Source organism: Octopus sinensis, linkage group LG1 (genome assembly GCF_006345805.1).
Source record: "Octopus sinensis linkage group LG1, ASM634580v1, whole genome shotgun sequence".
Lineage (NCBI taxonomy): Eukaryota > Metazoa > Mollusca > Cephalopoda > Octopoda > Octopodidae > Octopus > Octopus sinensis.
The window spans coordinates 211,775,342-211,797,841 of NC_042997.1; the positions used below are offsets into that span (position 1 = coordinate 211,775,342).

Genomic DNA, 22,500 nt, shown 5'->3' on the forward strand with positions numbered 1-22,500 from the left:
AATACCTATGTCTGTCCTTGTTTGTCCCCTCTGTTTTAGCCCCTTGTGGGTAATAAAGAAATAGGTATTGGCAATGACCTCGCTCGAATCTTTTTACACATGACACCGGCACAGGTGCCAGTAAGGCGACATTGATAATTATCACACTCGAATGGTGCCCTTTTATGTGCCACAGCACAGGGGCCAGTCAGGCGGTATTGGCAATGACCTCGCTCGAATCTTTTTACACATGACACCGGCACAGGTGCCAGTAAGGCGACGTTGGTAACGATCACGCTCGAATTTATTGACTCCAAAAGGATGTAAAGCAAAGTCGACCTCAGCAGAGTTTGAACTCAGAATTTAAAGACAGACAAAATGCCACAAAGTATTTTGCTAACAGTTCCAACCATTTACCATTCTACAATCTACTCACTTATTGATCTTCTGTTGATAACAAAATCTGATCGATCAGTTTTAATTTCTTTGCAGATTCTATCAATGACGACGAAGTGTCCAATGTTGTGTACAGTAACAGAGATGTGGAATATGACAATATAGTGACCACCCTCACAGACCAATCATTTGCAGATCTGGAACAATCATCTCAGCTGACGTTGGTCATCTTCTATTTGCCATGTAAGTGTTTTTCGTCTGCATCTCATTATGGCAGCAACAATATCCGGCATTTGTGGGGGGGGGGGGTTGGTCTTCAAAATCATTACCGTTGTTATCATGTTAGAGTTTTGTTCTGTCGTAGTAGTAGTAGTAGTAGTGGGTGTGGTGGTGGTGGTGGTGGTAGCAGCAGCAGCAGCACCAGAAGAAGAAGAAGAAGAGGAAGAAGAAGAAGAAGAAGAAGAAGAAGAAGAAGAAGAAGAAGAAGAAGAAGAAGAAGAAGAAGAAGAAGAAGAAGAAAGGAAAGAAGAAGGAGAAGAGGAGGAGGAGGAGGAGGAGGAAAGAAGAAGGAGAAGAAGTCTGTATGGAAGTCCGAATGCTGCAAATTCATTTGAATCAGTCGAATTGCTGCAGCTGGAATTGTGTTGGTATTTGGAAGTTCTGGGAAGAACTTGGTCCATGAGAACAGTGCTGCTTGGTCAAGTTTGGTAGTGGAGGAACTTGCCTTACGTTTTGGATTGTAGTTCCTATATGGCAGGAAAGAGTACTGCATTGCAACTGTCTTCCTTGAAAAAATCTGTTTGGCCATGAGGGAGTCTTACCTTTCTCTTGAAAACAGGTGGAAGTTGGTGAAAGGAACAGCATCAGGCCGTGGACAGTCTTCCTCAATGATCACACACACACACACACACACACACACACACACACACCTGCATCCTGTAGTATTTCTCACCTAGATTGACCGGGGGGGGGGGTAGGATACACTCTTTTACTCTTTTACTTGTTTCAGTCATTTGACTGCGGCCATGCTGGAGCACCGCCTTTAGTCGAGCAAATCGACCCTGGGACTTATTCTTTTTTCTAAGCCCAGTACTTATTCTATCGGTCTCTTTTTGCCGAACCGCTAAGTGACGGTGACGTAAACACACCAGCATCGGTCGTCAAGCAATGCTAGGGGCACAAACACAGACACACAAACACACACACGCATATATATACATATATACGACAGGCTTCTTTCAGTTTCTGTCTACCAAATCCACTCACAAGGCATTGGTCGGCCCAGGGCTATAGCAGAAGACACTTGCCCAAGATGCCATGCTGTGGGACTGAACCCGGAACCATGTGGCTGGTAAGCAAGCTATTTACCACACAGCCACTCCTGCGCCTATGGGCATGTCAACATATTTTTAAAGAGATTTTTTAGGAGTTCACAAAAGAATATAGACAGGTGGTTTGTTTTAGCTGGTCAACTTGTACTTTGTTGTTATTTAGGGTATTTCCTGTTTGTATTTGGAAGGTGAGGGTCATCAGTCAGGCATGTTATGACGCTGGTCATATAAAAAGTTTTTTATCATTTGTTTTGATGTTCTCAAAAGGATTTGGGCAAGTGTGTGTGTGTATCATCATCGTCATCGTGTAACGTCTGCTTTCTATACTGGCATAGGTTGGACAGTTTGACTGAGGACTGGCAAGTCAGGAGGCTGCACCAGGCTCCAATCGGATTTAGCAAAGTTTCTACAGCTGGATGCCCTTTCTAATGCCAACCACTCTGAGAGTATAATAGGTGCATTTTACACGCCACTGGCATGGAGGCCAGTCAAGCAGAACTGGCATCATCCATGCTTGAATGGTGTTTTATATATATATATATATATATATATATATATATATATGTATTATATATATATATATATATATATATATATATATATATATATATATATATATATATATATGTATATTATATATATATATATATATATATATATATATATATATATATATATATATATGTATATATATATATATATATATATATATATATATATATATATATATATATATATATATATACACACATATATATATATATATTTACGTGCAGGTGGCACGTAAAAAGCACCCACTACACTCACGGAGTGGTTGGCATTAGGAAGGGCATCCAGCTGTAGAAACATTGCCAGATAAGACTAGAGCCTGGTGCAGCCTTCTGGCTTCCCAGATCCCCGGTCGAACCATCCAACCCATGCTAGCATAGAGAACGGACGTTAAACGATGATGATGATGATGATGATAACCTATTCCAGTATGGAAAACAGATATTGAATGATTATGGTGATGATGATGATGATGATGCATAAGCAGAGAGAGAGATATGAGGTTCTAATGTTCCTTAAGTCATGTGAAGAGCATAGCTAACTCTCTAGCATTGATGCCATGATCCAAAGAAATGCACACTGCACCCTGTAGGGTGGATGCTGCTAGGAAGGACATCGAACCATGGAAACCAAGTGAAAACCAAAACACAAGCAAGATGAGGCCCAGGAGTGGCTGGGTGGTAAGTAGCTTGCTACCAACCACATGGTTCCGGGTTCAGTCCCACTGCGTGGCATCTTGGGCAAGTGTCTTCTGCTATAGCCCCGGGCCGACCAATGCCTTGTGAGTGGATTTGGTTGACGGAAACTGAAAGAAGCCTGTCGTATATATGTATATATATATATACGTGTGTGTGTGTATGTTTGTGTGTCTGTGTTTGTCTCCCTAGCCTTGCTTGACAACCGATGCTGGTGTGTTTACGTCTCCGTCACTTAGCGGTTCGGCAAAAGAGACCGATAGAATAAGTACTGGGCTTACAAAGAATAAGTCCTGGGGTCGATTTGCTCGACTAAAGGCGGTGCTCCAGCATGGCCGCAGTCAAATGACTGAAACAAGTAAAAGAGTAAAAGAGTATGCCCAATTACAAATGCTGACCTTTGTACCTTTGACCTTTACATTGTCAAATGAAAGGATTAAAACCAATAGAACAAAAACAAAGACAAGAGTACTGACACATACTGTCCCCACCAAACGAAAGGGACACACACACATGCTTGCAAAATTCTACATAAATGAAAAAATTCTAAACAATAACATAACCCCAAATTTAATCAGTAGATCAGTCTCCAAAACAACCTTCCATGACAATCCTCACTGAAAACCTAATTACCACTCCATCCAAGCCCACCTCCCCGATGAAGCTTTTTAAGTCAAGACTATCTAAATCCAGGATTAACTCTGATGCATTGAAGTCTGGTGATGGCTTAACTGGCTGGAATTTTGAAGTCACAATCAATATGAAGAATATATAGATATATGTAAATGAAGACTTCCCACAAGACTAATACTCCAAACTCTTCCTAAACTCTTTCTTGATATCCATACTCCTGTCATCATATTTGTGTCAGCAATCAATATTTAATTGCTGCCAAATGATCTCATTGAATGGAAAAAATCAATGTCTTCTTTGAGGCTGGATACTGAAAAATGGTTGGATTTATTCCACCTGTATTGACAGCTCTGTATAAAGATCCTGATATTAAGATCTGTTGCTTCTATTTCACATATCTTAACCTTTTGTTACCAACCCAACTGAAACCGCCTCTGGCTCTGAGTACAAATGTCTTGTTTTCATAAGTTCTGAATTAAAATCTTCCACCAAACCTTAGTCGCAATTTATGTTCCTAACACTAGCTTAATGATAACCAAGTTATTTTACTAAATTCTTTGTTTATATTTAAAATTAATTGAAAGAAACAGAGAGCATCTCAACAGAAATATTATAATAGAAGGGTTAAAATATATAATAGAGAAACAATTCTTAACCCTTTTGATACCAACCTGGTTGAAACCGCCTCTGGCTCTGAGTACAACTGTCTTGTTTTCATAAGTTCTGAATTAAAATCTTCCACCAAACCTTAGTCGCAATTTATGTTCCTAACACTAGCTGAATAATAACTAAGTTATTTTACTAAATTCTTTGTTATATTTTAAATTAATTGAAAGAAACACAGAGCATCTCAACAGAAATGCAGTAACGAAAGGGTTAATTCTCTATCAGAAATATTTTGGTCAAGGAATTATTGTAAATGTTTGGCTAAAATCTAAGACAATTTCAGACACAAATCATAATACCCTTTTCTCAACAGATAACCCTGTATACTCAGCACTTTTACAACATTTTCTGGAATGGAAGCAAAAATATGGTTCATTATACCCGCATCTTTCGGTTGCTCGTTTTAACTGCTTTGACTGGACAGATGTCTGTGAGAAGCAACATATTCTTCACACACCTACCCTGCAACTATTTGGTCAGAAACAGGGCCTATCAACCTCAAAGACTGCTATCAATTACACAGGAGCTCTCCATGCAACAGACATCATGGCTTTCTTGTATTTGTAAGTGTTGCCTTTTCATAATGTTTCAAATTTTTGAAAAAAAACTCACTTTCTGGAATAGTAAGATTTTGAAAAGTCCAAATTTTAAGATAAAAGTTATTTTAATTCATAATTTAGAAGTAGGGTTCGTTATTTCACTCCGATGTAGACAGGAAGTCCCTTTTCTCTTTAAAAGTTAACAAAGATAGAAGGTAATACCTTGGTTCTGTGCTGGGCCTCTCGACTGGGTTGGTGAGGGTGATGTGGCTGATACCCCAACATCTGCAGGTTGAATATGGGTGGGAAATGGAAGCAGAAGGTCTTGTCTAACTACTTTGAGAAAATATTAATGTATTTTATAAAGTGAACTGCAAAAAGTGAGGCCATAGTATTTATTGTGGGGTGGAGGATCCTATACTACCCAGAGCTGAAGGCAGCCAGGGGGACAGGGTGGTATTAAACAGGGCTACCACGATAATCCTTGTGAATGCAAACTATTCAGGGGAATTAATTAGTTAATAGATATATAATTGAGTAGAAAGCAAAATAGGTTTTAATTAATTAATACAATATAAAATAGGAGAACCTAAAGGTTTGGATCGTTGATGATAAAACCAGTCAACAATCATCAACTTGTAACGAATAAAGAATCTATTAATAAGAAATAGCTAATTGATATATACCATCACGGTATATATCGGCGGCGAGCTGACAGAAACGTTAGCACACCGGGCGAAATGCTTAGCAGCATTGCGTCTGTCGTTGCGTTCTGAGTTCAAATTCCGCCGAGGTCGACTTTGCCTTTCATCCTTTCGGGGTCGATAAATTAAGTACCAGTTACGCACTGGGGTCGATGTAATCGACTTAATCCATTTGTCTGTCCTTGTTTGTCCCCTCTATGTTTAGCCCCTTGTGGGCGATAAAGAAACAGATATATACCATCACCACCACCACCACCACCACTCATCATCATCATCATCATCATCATCATCATTGTTTAACGTCCGTTTTCCATGCTGGCATGGGTTGGACGGTTTGACTGTGGACCGGCAAGCCAAGAGGCCACACCAGGATCCAATCTGATCCGGCAACGTTTCTTCACCTGGATTTTATTTAATAAATACGTTTGATATTTATATTTGACCATTATCTTTGCTGTTTATGTTTCAGACACCATTTTAATGAAACCGTCCACCTGAAAGAAGCAGACATACCCAGTCTTCTAAGCGGCCAGTTTCAGAGTATAGCTAACATTACATCCCATTGCCTTCTTGGATTGTTTTCTGAAGATTCTGAGGGTAAGGTACTGCTCTTGTTGTTGTTGTTGTTATATTCCATAATCTATCTTGTTCTGACCCCTCTTCACACACTTTAATCCCTCATCTCATACCATAAAACTGCCTTACTCTCTACTGTTGGCCCTCTCAGTTAAACGAGATCTTAGTCTTGCTTATTATCTGGTGACCTCACTAGTGCTGGTGCCATGAAGAAGAGCACCCGGTTCATTCTGTAAAGTGGCAGGCATTTGGAAAGGCATCCAGCCATAGGAATGATGCCAAAGCAGGTATTGCAGCATGAGGTAGTCTTCAGATCATCCAACCAATGCCACAATGGAAGAAGACAGATTTTCAACGATGATAGAGTTCGTTAGTATTTCAGTATTTTAGGAGAATCTAAAGATTGTGGGTCTCTAAATATTTTTATGAGTATTCGACATATCCTCTTTCCCTAATGTCGTGACAACACCATGATATTGTGACGGATGGTTTAGATACACTGTACCAGTGTTGTAACAGTAAACAAGATAATGAAGCAGCCGTAATAACAATGTAACGATCCAACAATCTCTTCAAGAACCAACAATTACTATTCCAAACGAACTAACCAACCGACACCTTCAGACTTCACTGTGAACTCAAACTAACACACCAACTTCACTCTGACTGCTACTATTTATAATCACTCGGTCCAGTCTATTTCTCACAAGGGGGTGTCGTGATTCTCATCTCAACAGTATTTATAGAAAAACACCGCCGCCGTGGTGATCTCATTCTCGCTCACAACATCATAAGCGGAAAGTGTAACCTCTCGAAAGAGCTGTTCTTCACTCCTGCTCCAGAGCGTCGGCTGCGGGGTCATTCCGAAAAGCTCTACCTGCGACGATTTCATCTCAATCGAAGGAGAGGAGCTTTCTCCGTCCGGGTTGCGGATCCGTGGAACAAGCTGCCAGACGAGATGGTGAAGATGCCGACGACCGCTTTGTTCAAAGTCCTCCTTGACCTCAAGTGGCCTGAACTCTTTACATGAACACCACCCTGTACTTAACTCCATGTCCCCTACATGGCCTTGCTATTTGCTTTTGAGCCAAAAATTAACTAACTAACTAACTAAATGAATGAATGAAGTAAATAATTTCCTTTAAAAATAAGCCTGAGTTTAAAATTCCTTTATCAACATCATCATCATCATCATCATCATCATCGTTTAACATCCGCTTTTCATGCTAGCATGGATTGGACGATTTTGACTGAGGGCTGGCGAACCAGATGGCTGCACCAGGCTCCAATCTTGATCTGGCAGAGTTTCTACAGCTGGATGCCCTAAAAATCCTGAAGTTCAGTAATTAGTGGTTGATGATTATTTTTTTAATACTGGTTTCATTCTTTAATTAGTTGTGCTCATTATAACAAAGACCATGCTGGAGCACCTCCATTTTCATTTAAAAAACAAGCCCAGTCAAGATATCTAGCCCCCAGTATTGATATATCTGCTGGCCACCAGAATGTCCCCCAAATACTGAATGTAAGGGAACATAACTAAGTCCCTCTTCTGACAGTGAGAGAAATTTTAATTAATTTTATTTTTTCCTCAATTATATTAATTTTGTCAGCGTTCTCTTTTAAGTTGATAAAATTAAAGTCAAATGATAAGGATGATGATGTCATTACTGTCATCATCGTTGAAAATCTGTCTTCTTCCATTGTGGCATTGATTGGATGATCTGACAGATCTGAAGACTACATCATGCTGCAATACCTGCTTTGGCATCATTTCTATGGCTGGATGCCTTTCCAAATGACAGCCACTTTACAGAATGGACTGAGTGCTCTTCTTCATGGCACCAGCACTAGTGAGGTCACCAGGTAATAAGCAGGACTAAGATCTCTTTTAACTGAGAGGGGCAACAGTAGAGAGTAAGGCAGCTTTATGGTATGAGATGAGGGGTTAAAGTGTGTGAAGAGGGGTCAGAACAGAATAGGGTTCTTGCTGTAGAGGAGGTACATGGCTAGTGACATCGTAGAAGAGTGGGTGGGAATGTCTAGGAATTGTGCTGGAAAGAGAGCTAAAAATAGGGGTGGTGAGGTGTCAGGTTGGACCCTTAAGGTATGAGGTAAGTAGACATGTGGTAGGTAGCGGTTGCAAGAGTGCATGGGAGGGTGAGAGATGGGAAATGGGTTGCGGAATAATGAGTAAGGAAGATAGGGAAGAGAAGAGGCTAGATTAGGTAAATTCTCTTAGAATCAGCAAATGGTTTTAAACTGTTTAAATATTCTTAAATGAAGAAGATTTACTGTCAATTCTTTAATATCTTTTACTTTTTTTTTTTTTGTTTTTTCAATCTTCAATTTTTAGAGTTGAAAAACTTTTCAAGAGCAGCGAAGGAGAAGAGAGGGACATCATTATTCACTTTCCTGACGGGAGACGCTGCGAAAAAATTGTATGTAATTTCTTGCTCCATAGATTTATGATTGGAAATCTTCAGGTCTTTATTTTACTGCTGTCTTTTCAACCCCAATAATGTATATATCTGTGCACTAACACTCACACACACACACACACACATTTATATACATGGTAAATATTTTTATTTTTCATTCACTTCGAAATTGCTCTTAACTGTGGTTTGGACTTTTTGACTGTTCTTTCTAGTATGTTAGGCAACCTGTTTAAGGGCTTGCCTCTTTGTGTTTAAATGTACATTCATCATCATCATCATCATCATCAGCATCATCGTTCAACGTCTGCTTTCCATGCTAGCATGGGTTGGACGATTTTGACTGAGGTCTGGCGAACCAGATGGCTGCACCAGGCTCCAATCTTGATCTGGCAGAGTTTCTACAGCTGGATGCCCTTCCTAACTCCAACCACTCTGAGAGTATAGTGGGTGCTTTTTACATGCCACCAGCATGGGGGCCAGTCAGGCAGTACTGGCAATGACCTCGCTCGAATCTTTTTACACGTGCCACCGGCACAGGTGCCAGTGAAGCGACTTTGGTAACGATCACGCTCGAGTGGTGCCCTTTTACGTGCCATGGGTATGGAAGCCAGTTGGCTGCTCTGGCAACGATCATGCTCGGATGGTGCTCTTGGTACCCTACTAGCACTGACACAAGAGCCTGTAAGGCGACGCTGGTAATGATCATACTCAAATGGTGCCCTTTTATCTGCCACTGGTACGGAAGCCGGTTAGCCGCTCTGTCAACGATCACACTCGTATGGTGCTCTTTGCACCCCGCGAGCATGGATGCCAGTCATTGAATTTGATTTTGATTTTGATTTCACTTGCCTCAACAGGTCTTCACAAGTAGAGTTTTGTGACCAAAGAAGGAAAAGGTACGCATAAGCGGGCTGGTTACACTCCTGGCATAGGCCACAGGTTATGGTCGCATTTGGCTTGCCGGGTCTTCTCGGCACAGCATATTTCCAAAAGTCTCGGTCGCTAGTCATTTCCTTGGTGAGGCCTAATGTTCGAAGGTCGTGCTTCACCACTTCATCCCAGGTCTTCCTGGGTCTACCTCTTCCACAGGTTCCCTCAACCGCTAGGGTGTGGCACTTTTTCACACAGCTGTCCTCATCCATTCTCACCACATGACCATTCCAGTGCAGTCGTCTCTCTTGCACACCACAACTGATGCTTTTTAGGTCCAACTTTTCTCTCAAGGTACTTATACTCTGTCGAGAATGAACACTGACATTAAACATCCATATATATATATATATATATATACATATATATATGTGTGTGTGTGTGTGTGCAAGCAAATGTTTATGTATACTTTATATATGTATGTATGTGTGTGTGTGTGTGTGTGCGTGTGTTATTCACATGTATGCCTATGTGAATATATTTATGACCTTGAAAAAAGCCATAGCCACCACTCACAAGTGTGTGTTGTTGGCATGTCCCATGCTTTTGCTAATGGTTTCAGGTCCCTGTTTAGTCTTGAGCAGATACAGGCACCTTGGTGGTCCTGCCAGACCCAGTCGAATATCTAGGATGCAACAGTTTCAGGGAGATGGCTGCACCATCACTCGCTTACTACACATTTTTGGCAGGAGTAACTTCAAATAAAGTGACTTGCTCAAGCATACGATGCACTGTGTCTGGTCCCGCCTGGGTTCAAACCCTCAGTCTTATGACCGTGGGCCCAACACTGTGTCTTCTGGGCCACACAATTTGTTATTTGCATTGGTTTTATTGACATTGGCAAAGTTTGGTGTTAGAATATGTTGAAGTGCAGCTCCCTGCCGAATTTGTGCAAGTCTGTCACCATCTCTTGTTACAGATTGATTATTAAGGCAATATTAAGGCAGCAGCGTTAGAATGCAAGGCTGAGGTTTAGTGACATTCTCTCATCTTTATGTTCTGAGTTCAAATTCTGCCAAGGTTGACTTTCGGGGGGTTCATAAAATAAGAACCAGTTGAAAATGGGATTGATCTAAGAGACCTATCCTCTGCACCGAAATTGCTGGCCTTGTGCCAAAATAGGAAATCTATATTAAGGCAGCAGAATCTCAGAACTAGTAGAATATAACTGGACCAAATAGCTTTCATTATTTAGTTATGTCCCTTCCATATTTCACTATTTGGTTATTTCCCTTTTTATCTTGAATTCAAATATGACCTGGGTCAAGCAATATACCAGAAGTCAATTCAAATGATGACAAGTTTCTTCTAGCAATTTGTTGCTTTTGTTCTCATTCTTACAAATTAAAATCGTTATTAACATAATTTATGCAATCAAACATTAACATAATTTATGTACTGTTTTTTTTTTTTTTTTTTTTTTTGGCATCCTTTCTGTCTCAGGAGACAATGGAGTTGCGCATTTTTTTTTTTTTTTTTTTTTTCTAGGTCTAGTCCGGCTGTTATATTTTATTTCCTGTTACATTTCTTGCTGTGGCTGTGTAGTCCTATCCTGGACAAACACTCCCTCTGGCAGGTACCGCAAATGTAGCGAAGACTGTTCCTGGCTGGTTGTAGTGCCATGGTCTCTTGTTTACGTCTCTTCCTTTCTTTCCATTTCTCCTCTCTCTTTCTGTCACTCCTTTGTATACCCTCTTTTACTGTACGTCGCCATTCTCCACGGTTGCCGGCAACTGCCTCCCAACCGCTAATATTGATGTTGCAGGCCTTCATATCCCTTTTGCAAACATCCTTGTAACGTAAGATCGGTCTACCCACAGACCTAGTACCCCTAGCAAGCTCTCCGTAGAGTATGTCCTTGGGGATTCTGCCATCTTTCATACGGCTAACATGCCCAAGCCATCTCATACGTCTTTGTGTGAGGAGTGCAAACATGCTTGGTATTCCTGCTTGCCTGAGGACATCTTTGTTGGGGATATGATTCTGCCATTTGATGTGGAGGATTTTTCGGAGGCAGCGCAGGTGAAAGATGTTTAGGCGACGCTCTTGGCGTGTGTATAGCGTCCAGGTCTCGCTTCCATACAGTAGAGTGCTGAGTACACATGCCTGGTAGATCTTCATTTTTGTGGTCTTGGTCAGCTTATTGTTGTCCCAAGCCCGTTTGGAGAGTTGGGCCATCGCAGCAGCTGCCTTGCCAATGCGTATATTGAGCTCAGCGTCAAGGGATAGGTTGTAGGTGATGGTAGAGCCCAGATAGGTAAACTTCTCCACCTCTTGTAATCTGTGGTCTCCAATATGTATGTTTGGGATGTCCGATGTAGCCTGGCCCATGATGTTGGTCTTCTTAAGGCTGATAGCTAAGCCAAAGTCGTTACATGCTTGCTCAAAACAGTTAATGAGCCTTTGGAGGGCTTCTTCTGTGTGTGTTACCAGAGCGGCATCATCAGCAAATAACATCTCCTTGATCAGGACGTTTCTGATTTTGGTCTTGGCACGCAGGCGCGAGAGATTGAACAGTTTCCCGTCACTTCTACTGTGCAGAAACACTCCATCATTTGATGTCTGAAAGGCATGTGACAGCAAGAGTGAGAAGAAGATGCCAAACAATGTAGGAGCGAGGACACAGCCTTGCTTTACCCCATTTTTTATTTGGAAGGCGGCTGATGTTGAACCGCTGTGCTGTATGGTGCCTTGCATGTCATCATGGAAAGACTTGATGATCCTCAGCAGCTTTGGTAGACATCCGATTTTTTGGAGCAGGAGGAAGAGGCCTGTTCTGCTTACCGAGTCAAAAGCCTTTGTTAGATCAATGAAGGCCATATATAATGGCATTTTCTGCTCTCTGGACTTCTCCTGAAGTTGGCGTATGGAGAATATCATATCGATAGTTGATCTGCTTCTTCTAAAGCCACACTGCGATTCCGGATAGATTCGAGAAGCAAGTAGTTGTAGCCTGGCCAGGATAACGCGGGCAAAGGTCTTTCCAACAGTGCTTAGAAGGGATATACCACGGTAATTGTTACAATCACCACGGTCACCTTTGTTTTTGTAGAGCGTAATGATGTTGGCATCCCGCATATCCTGAGGGACTGTACCCTCTTCCCAGCACTGACACAGAAGCTCATGAAGGTGCCGAAGCAGGATGGTGTTTTTGCCGGCTTTGATGATCTCTGAGGGGATGCCGTCTTTTCCCGGAGCCTTATTTCTTGCTAGGGAGTCAACAGCCTTGGTGAGCTCTGCTATAGATGGCGGACTGTCAAGTTCGCACATGACTGGCAAGATCTTGACACTCTCGACTGCAGCCTCAGCCACTGTGGTCTCCCGTGAGTAGAGATCCTGGTAGTGCTCCACCCATCTATCCATTTGCTTGCCTTGATCCTGATGAGATCTCCAGTAGTTGATTTCAGAGGGGCTGACTTGGTTGCGGATGGACCGAGGGCCTTCTTCAAACCAGCATACATCCCACGGGTGTCGCCCCTGTCAGCAGCTGACTGGATACTCTGACAGATTTCCTGCCAATACCTATTTGCACAGCATCTGGCTGTCAGTTGGGTTTTATTTCGTGCCTTTCTGAGTTCTTCGAGTGACTTTGTAGAAGAGTCACTCTTGTATTGCACCAGAGCTGCACGCTTTGCTTCGATAACTGGCTCCAGCTCTGAGAGCCCAGCATTGAACCAATCTGGGTTTTGCCTTTCTCTCATGCCGAAAGTATCCAATGATGTCGTATACAAGGCTTCCCTGATATAGTCCCACCTACTTTCAGCAGAGGAGGTTGGGCAGCTACTGAGGGCAACCTTGATAGAAGCAGCAAAACATTTTCGCAGTGTAGGGTCCGAGGTTCTGGCGGTGTTGATGCGTGGTCGGCCCACTTTCTTGGAGCGATGGACTTTTTTAGGGAGAATCCTCACCCTGCTTCTAATTAGTGAGTGGTCTGTGTCACAATCCACACTGTGGTAACTGCGGGTCAATAGAGTGGAACTCAGAAAGGATCTCCGTGTAATGATGAGATCCAGCTGATGCCAGTGGTGAGATCTTGGATGTCTCCAGGATGCCTTGTGGGATGGCTTGCTGGTAAAGAATGTGTTTGTGATGCACAGGTTGTGGTATGTGCAGAATTCGAGTAGTCTCTGACCATTGTCATTCATGTTGCCAATACCAAAGTGTCCAACACAAATGGGCCACGAATCATGGTCAGATCCCACGCGAGCGTTAAAATCCCCTAGAAGGTAGATATTTTCAGTCGTTGGTATATTTTCTAGGACACAGTTGAGATCTTTGTAGAACTGGTCCTTGGTCTCCTCTGAGCTGTAGAGAGTGGGAGCATAGATGCTGAGTAGATGTACTGAGCCAGAAGAAGTCGAGAGGCGCAGTGAGAGGATACGCTCAGTGCCTCCCGATGGTGGTTCTATTGAGGAGAGTAGTGAGTTTCTCACTGCAAAGCCAACGCCATGTTGACGAGGTTCTTCTGGATCTCTTCCCTGCCAAAAGAAGGTGAAGTCCTGCTCTTTGAGTCTGCCGTTTGAGGGAAGTCTTGTCTCCTGCAGCCCAGCAATATCTATGTTGAGCCTCTTTAGTTCACGGTCAATGATGGCCGTTTTCCTTGTGTCTTCAATACTGAGAAGGTCGTCAGATATTCCAGGACACATGGTCCTGACATTCCAGCTTGCCAACTGCAGAACTGGTGTTTTCTTGAATTTTAGTTGCTTGCCTGGTGCAGAGGTTGCAGGCCGCTTTTCGAGTCGTACTCTTAGCTCCAAGCACCCAATGGAACAGGCGGCTTGTGGCGGGTCAGCACCTTATTAACTGGGGGCTGCCCAGCTTGAGGTGGGCAGTAGCTAACCAATAGGACACGGAAGTCCCTCCCACTGGCAGAGGTAACCCGTAGCGTCCATATTTCAGGCCAATCTGAATGGACTTATCACTCGTAACTGTTACCTCCCGTGTTGTTTCTGCAGCTTTTTACAGCAGCACTGAAGTGTCCTCTCCAGTTTTGCGCAGGCCTGGGCTATAGATAAGAAAGTCCTGGGTAGCCCAATCGTCAGGTTTCCTCTCTCGACCTTGCTGATGTAGTCCAGTGGAGTGCAGTGCATTACGTTTGGCACCAGCTTGGTTGCAGGAGCTGCCGGAAGAGTGTCGAATTGAACACTAGACCGCCTTCGGGGCTCCACTCCGGATTTCATTGAAGGTTGTCTCCTTTCCGTAACCCTGGATAGGGGCCCATACTGGGTACTGTCAGCCGGAGCCAGCTGAGCCCGGAACTCGTGTCAGGTAGGGTCGTCACTCCCTGAAGTAGTGAAGAAGTTCGCTACCCACTACCTTTTCCTTTTCAAGTAATGTTAAATTATTATTACGGTTTTTTTTTTTTTTTTTTGCCTATGTTAAATTTCAACCACTAATATTCACCATCATCATCAGCAGCAGCAGTTGTAGTAGTAGAAGCAGCAATGTCACTAGGAGGGAAGTGGGAAAGGGAGAGAATAGAGAGATATCCGGTATTGGTGGTGGGGGTGGGTTGGGCGGGCGCACAGCGAACAGGTCAGCCGGAATTTAGGGAGAATTAACGAAATTCTAATAGGTTGTTAGCGATGAGATCATTTAAAACTGTCAGTCCTAACGTAGTAGAGAGGGAGAAAAAAGAAAAAAAGGAGCAAAAATATTCTTAGCTTTGCGTATCGTCATCGTGTGGCAGAATAAAAATAAAAATGGCCAGTCGCAGACTAACCAAATTTATATGTTATATGTTTTTTTCTCCATAGAGAATATGTTATATGTTTTTTTCTCCATAGAGAATATGTTATATGTTTTTTTCTCCATAGAGAATATTTCATTGATTTGTACCAATTTGTTTAGTTTTCTAAATATTACCATTTTAACTCCTGTTCTTTCTAAATCTTTATTTTATATTAGTGCAAAGAAAAATGGAGTGAGTATTCCTTCTGTTATGGCCATCAGATGGAGTGATCTTTTGCAGCCCATTAACTACCTCTCTCCTCCAATAACTCCAGAAACAGTGTCACAGTTTGCCGAGGCTTCTAAAGTTGAAAAATTTGTAAGAATAGCAAATATTCTCACACTTTATTTGATATTTTCAAAGAATTTTGCACAGTTCTACATTTCTATAACAGAATTATTTTGTCCTTTTGATTTCTTTTAACTTCATTCTCAGTAATTTTTGACAACTTCTGATTTTTTTTCACTGCTATTTAACCCTTTTGTTACTGTATTTATTTTGAGATGCTCTGTGTTTCTTTCAATTATTTTAAATATAACAAAGAATTTAGTAAACTAACTTAGTTATGATTAATCTAGTGTTAGGAACATAAATTGTGACTAAGGTTTGGTGGAAGATTTTAATTCAATACTTATAAAAACAAGACATTTTACCACAGAGCCAGAGCTGGTTTTGGCCGGGTTAGTAACAAAAGGGTTCATTTCTATACCAGTTGTCATAGCAACTGTTTGTTGATGGATTCACCTATTGAATGGCAGGTTACAGAGTCAATAAACACACACAATTAATAATAGTTGATTTAAAAAAAATTTCATCAAATTTCATTCTTTTTGAGTCAGTTTTGTCCTCAGGTTGTTGTTGTTGCTATTGTTGTTGTTTAACCCCCATGTCAGCTCTGATGAAGCAAGTATAAGGATCAAGAGCGTTCCAGCTGTGACAATCCCATCTTCATTCTACTCATCTAGGACTCCTTCTCCTCCTCTTCCTCCTCCTCCAATGTGGCCATCACTGCTGCGACTGCCACTGCTGCCGCCACCACTGCCACCACCACCATCACTGCCTCCTTCTCCCCCTCAACCTCCTTCTCCTCTTCATCATCATTTTACACTCTTTCAAAGTTGTTGTGAATTAGATGGGTTGTCATAGTTCTTGAGTTAGTCCTATGACTGGATGGATGCCCTTCCTATCTCAGCAGAGTTCAAGGTCAATCTGTGCCAAGCAGCTTCACTCCATGTGCTTGAGCTTCATTACTATGGCAACAGTTCAGATGCTTAGTGATCAGACCTCGTGTTTATATATATATATATCATCATCATCGTTTAACGTCCGTTTTCCGTGCTAGCACGATATATACATATATAATAATAATAATAATAATAATAATAATAATAATAATAATAACAACTAAGATATCTAGTGCTTTGCTGCACTCAGGAAACCCTTCACAACAGAAGTGTTAGGGCCGTTTCCTCTGGTAGCGAGGATTGGCCAGCAAGAATCCCGTGCCAATGCCACAAAACTGGGCTCATGCAGTGCCACATTAAAAGCACACAGGACACACTCTCAGAGTGGTTGGTGTTAGGAAGGGCATCCAACTGCAGAAACCAAATCAAATCAGACTGGAAGCTGGTGCAGCTCTTCTGCTTGCCAGCTACATCCAGCTAGCAGAGATACCCGGCATTGCCTGGGATTTAAACGGCATAGTTTGTATACATGGTACGTTGAAGTTGAAATATGATATGGAGAAGTGCAGCATTGATGACAAAACATTTGTGGAGTAAATGAAAGGTGACTTCGACTGACATGTCATGCTTCTGTTTGGAAGATTCCAGGCCCTAACCTTGTCATGGAAAAGTAGGTGGTGGGTATGTAATTTTTGAATGCACCAAAAAAGCTATTAGTGGATATACTCTCCTCCCCTGGCACCTGTGCCGGTGGCATGTAAAAAGCACCCACTACACTCACGGAGTGGTTGGTGTTAGGAAGGGCGTCCAGCTGTAGAAACACTGCCAGATCAGACTGGAGCCTGGTGCAGCCAGTCCAACCCATGTTAGCATGGAAAACGAACGTTAAACGATGATGCTGATGATGATGATTTCATCTGTTTTTTTTTTCCCCCATTTCATTAGGGTGAACTGACACCAGAAATCCTGCCTTATATTCACCGTTTGGGAAAACCATTAAGCATTTTCTTCTGGAAACCATCGGACACTTGTGAAAGTGCTTTTGCAGAAGTGAAAAGAGTTTCCCAATCAGTTAAATCACAAGATATAGTTTTCACCTGGCTCAATCTGTAAGTACCTTCCATTTTTACCTGGCTGTCTGCTGTATTCACCTGGAGTAATTTAGGGTTGAAGTCGCTCTCTAATTTCCTCTTCATAAAGAATAAAGTTAGGAGCTGATGAATTTTGATTCTAAGTTTCATGGCTCAGTTTTTATGGTTCTTTAGATTTACTGATAAGATTAAATTGATCACAGTTGCAGCGTGGAAGGTGTTTATAAGCCATTTAAGAAACACACAAAAACCGTTAGATTCACTTCAACATTTAAATTTAATTTGTCAAAATATTTTCGTCGCTTTGAGACCGCGACCTGTTCAATGACAAAACTGACAGCACGAAGTTTTGTCAGTGAAAAATTTTGACAAATTAAATTTAGATGTTGAAGTGAATCTAACAGTTTTTGTGTGTTTCTTAAATGGCTTATAAACATCTTCCACGCTGCAATTGTTTTCGTTCCAGCACACGATCTCAGATCAAGTCACTTGCTATGTAAGTACATCTCTGTAATTTAATTGATCACCTTTTTTTATGATAAATATTTGTTTATTGTTAATCAATATGCAAGTACATGTGGCCATATGGAAAGAAGCTTGCTTCCCAACCCAGCCTATTTGTCCTCCCACCATTACTTGGCAACTGATGTTGGTCTGTTTATGTCCCCGTAACTTAGCAGTTCGGCAAAAGAGACTGATAGAATAAGTCCTAAGGTCGATTTGTTTGACTAAAGACGGTGCTCCAGCATGGTCACAGCCAAATGTCTGAAACAAATAAAAGAATAAAAGAATAAATTAAGGAATTCCTAAAACAAATATATACGTTCTTAATATAAATTAAAGAATAGGCGCAGGAGTGGCTGTGTGGTAAGTAGCTTGCTAACCAACCACATGGTTCCGGGTTCAGTCCCACTGCATAGCATCTTGGGCAAGTGTCTTCTGCTATAGCTCCGGGCCAACCAATGCCTTGTGAGTGGATTTGGTAGACGGAAACTGAAAGAAGCCTGTCGTATATATGTATATGTATGTGTTTGTTCCCCTGGCATTGCTTGACAACCGATGCTGGTGTGTTTACGTCCCTGTCACTTAGCAAAAGAGACCGATAGAATAAATACTGGACTTACAAAGAATAAGTCCCGGGGTCGATTTGCTCGACTAAAGGAGGTGCTCCAGCATGGCCGCAGTCAAATGACTGAAACAAGTAAAAGAGTAAAAGAGTAATCTTTATATATAAAAGAGAGGTTGTGTGCTGTCTGTCTCCTACGATTTAGATTCCTAACTACTCCCACATTTTGTGGTGCAGTTTAACCAAAACCGGGTATCTTATAGTCGTGATTCATATCGAGCCCTTCTGGGTATTAGCACATGTCTACGATGAGTCTATGATTTAAAAAAAAATTTACCATCGATTTTTCCCATTTTTAATGCATCTTTTTGCTATTATATAAGGGAAGTAACTCTCTAAAAATGTATTATTAAATCTCAGAACGTAAAAAGCTACATAAAATCCCACCCTTTGTGGTTAGCCATATTGAGATGGCTATTATACTTTACATCTCTAAAAATGCTTATATAGTTATTTCCCTTACAAACCCGAGCAACGCCGGGCGATACTGCTAGTATTTTAATAAAGAACAGCTTTTAACTAATTTCTTGTTTATTTTTCAGAGCATCACAGATGTCTGATCATTTCCAAATTCAGTTATTTGAAACTTATTTTCAAGCTCCTGTAGTTCCTGCTTTATCCATGGTTTACTTCTCTGAGGCAAGCATTATTATTATTATTATTATTATTATTATTGAGTGCCCTGACTGGCCTCCGTGCCAGTGGCATGTAAAAAGCACCATCTATCCGTGGCCGTTTGCCACCTCCATCTGGCACCTGTGCGGGTGGCACGTAAAAAGCACCCACTACACTCACGGAGTGGTTGGCGTTAGGAAGGGCATCCAGCCGTAGAAACACTGCCAGATCAGACTGGGCCTGATGCAGCCTTCTGGCTTCACAGACCCCAGTTGAACCATCCAACCCATGCTAGCATGGAAAACGGACGCTAAATGATGATGATGATGATGATGATGATCATCATCATCATCGTTTAACATCCGCTTTCCATGCTAGCATGGGTTGGACGGTTTGACTGGGGTCTGGCGAACCAGATGGCTGCACTAGGCTCCAATCTTGATCTGGCAGAGTTTCTACAGCTGGATGCCCTTCCTAATGCCAACCACTCCAAGAGTGATGTGGGTGCTTTTTACATGCCACCGGCACGAGGGCCAGTGAAACGGTTCTGGCAATGACCTCGCTCAAATATTTTTACACATGCCACCGGCACAGGTGCCAGTAAGGTGACATTGGTAATGACCACGCTCAAACGGTGCCCTTTTACGTGCCACCGGCACGGAAGCCAGTTGGCTGCTCTGGCAACGATCACGCTCAGATGGTGCTCTTGGCACCCTACTAGCCAGTAAGGCGACGCTGGTAACGATCACACTCGAATGGTGCCCTTTTATGTGCCACTGGCATGGAAGCTGGTTAGCTGCTTTTTATTATTATTATTGTTGCTATTATTATTATTATTATTATTATTATTATTATTATTGAGTGAAAGAGCAGTGCATGCTATGGTGATCTCATATCAAGATAAACAGTGCATGACCTTGCAGGTGGGGCCCAGTTAGAAATTTCTTCTGGTCAAGTAGCCCATCATGCTCAAAAGGTACCTAAATAAGGATTGTTTAAGGATGTTGAACGAACCACCCATGTTTCCAAAGGTGAATTATCTAAACCTCTAAGAATTCCTCTCAACACATGGCTATGATGCTCCCCCACTACTTCTGCTTGTGATCAGTGATGCACATATCTTCAGCCACTAAGGGACATGCTCAACTGGTTAAGGTCCAACAACTGACAAGCAAATCTGTGGTGTTGAGCAGAATATTTGCTGTAGCCCATCTTTTATACCAAGACAAAACAATGTACCTGATAACACTTCCAATCAGTTAAGATCAGAAGCCATGAGAGCCACTGCCTGGTACTGCATCAGGGCTATTATTATTATTATTATTATTATTATTATTATTATTATTATTATTATTCAGTAGTTTTATTTTTATAGCGTGCTTTCACTTCACTACTGAGTGCAGCTCTGTTTGCCTTGGGTATGTGCTATGATTTGTTGTGATGCTCTGATGGTTATTGTATGGAAAGTGTTCTGCATAGGATGTGTGCAGTGCCTAGTAGTGCAATTTTCTGTACGTTATATGTGTTTGTAAGTCCTGGTGTTTTTGTTATGTATTTGTCTGAATATTTTTTTATCATGCCTAATGCACCTACTATGATAGGAATTGTTTCTGTTTTCAGATTTTTTTGTTTATTATTATTATTATTATTGTTGTTGTTGTTGTTGTTGTTGTTATTATTATTATTTATTCTTTTTATCTTTCTTATCTCAAATTTTGTTGTAACTCCTGGAGTCTTGAATGCATAGTGGGCTTGCTGCCTACAGCACCATGCTATCTGTTCCTTTCAACTATCTAACATTTTCCTGATTATTCTGGCTGTGCCAAGGAGGCAAACCATTTGTAACAGTTCTACTGGGCACTCTATTCTGATTTCCTTTATATTCCCCTTGATACCTTCTGATACTGTCCCCAAGGACCCAACATTATTTGGCACTATCTCCACCTTCTTCATTTTCCATAGCCGGGCTATTACGTACTTAAGAGGGTTGTAACTATTTTTTTGCCTTCCTTCTTGACTATTTCTGCGTCAATGGGACATGTAGCACATGTGGTGCATCTTGTAGGCCACCACCACTAAGTCTGGTTTGTTTTGCTCTAGCAGCTGATCTGTTTGTTTTGGGAAATCCCAGAGGATTTTGCTAGTCTCCAACTCCACTTCTCTGTGGTTTGTACTCATATTGTGTCTTGCCTCTCTCTAGTCCCCTCCTTTTTGCATAGTTTCTAATGTAGCACTTTCGCTACCTGATCATGTCACTACACCTTGTAAAGTTTTGGGGCAAGTCCAGGGCATTTCTTTTCATGATTTCAACCATTCTATTACAGATGTGGCACAGCACAAACACTTGCTCATTCCTAAGGTCGACCCGGTTTGTGGCCAAAGCTTGGTTGTATGCTGCCAGTCTAGGGCTCTCAGATTATCATCATTATTATACTTCCAGTTGGAAGGCTAGAATGTCAGTGGAAGCTTGGCAGGTAGTTTTGTTATCAAAACTACTGTCTTCATTGGTATTATTGTTTAAAAGGGAGCATAAGACAATGGACTTTGTCCCCAGAAAAAAAATAATATTTGCTACATACTGTGCAGGTGGCACGTAAAAAGCACCCACTACACTCGTGGAGTGGTTGGCGTTAGGAAGGGCATCAAGCTGTAGAAACACTGCCAGATCAGACTGAAGCCTGGAGCAGCCCCTGGCTCCCCATACCCCGGTCGAACCATCCAACCCGTGCTAGCGCGGAAAACAGATGTCAAACGATGATGATGATGATGATGATGATGATTATGATGGGTGTCACCTAAATTTTATAGGGAGTTGGTTATTGTTGGAGCTGGAAGAATTTTCTGGTTGTCAAGAAGTTGTCTTTGCTCTCTCGTCAGGATGGGTGATTACCAAGATAAGTGGCAGGGAGGCCCAGTGTATGTAGCAACCATGAGGGGCAGAGTTGCATGCTGTTTATGTTTGGTGTGGGAGATGTTTCATGATGTGAGTAGTGATTGAGTCTTTTGCTATTGAAAGAAGAAACAAGACTGGAATGACCCCAGGAGAGAATGTCTTAAGGGTCTCTGGTCAGGAAGGCAGTTCAGATTTAGGTTGCAAGTAAATGATGCTTGAGTGTGGGAGGTTAAAGAGGAAGGAAGGATGGTTCCATCAGTGTAAGGAGACGATGTTGTTAGAGGTGATGACAAGTAGGTTGGTGGTATTTAGGCGAGCTGGCAGAAACGTTAGCACGCCGGGCGAAATGCTTAGCGGTATTTCGTCTGCATTACGTTGTGAGATCATATTCCGCTGAGGTTGACTTTGCCTTTCATCCTTT

At 41.8% G+C, this 22,500-nt stretch overlaps 1 protein-coding gene across 1 annotated transcript in view; it reads left to right on the top strand.

Moving 5' to 3' along the window:
* LOC115215900 (thioredoxin domain-containing protein 16-like) overlaps positions 1-22,500 on the top strand; it is a 117,360-nt gene that overhangs the window by 51,082 nt on the left and 43,778 nt on the right. Inside the window, exons 11-17 of the mRNA XM_036509237.1 lie at positions 472-618; positions 4,563-4,812; positions 5,962-6,089; positions 8,425-8,509; positions 15,347-15,488; positions 17,300-17,463; positions 19,114-19,210. Coding sequence (XP_036365130.1) covers positions 472-618; positions 4,563-4,812; positions 5,962-6,089; positions 8,425-8,509; positions 15,347-15,488; positions 17,300-17,463; positions 19,114-19,210 — 1,013 coding nt within the window. The remainder of the gene's footprint in view (positions 1-471; positions 619-4,562; positions 4,813-5,961; positions 6,090-8,424; positions 8,510-15,346; positions 15,489-17,299; positions 17,464-19,113; positions 19,211-22,500) is intronic.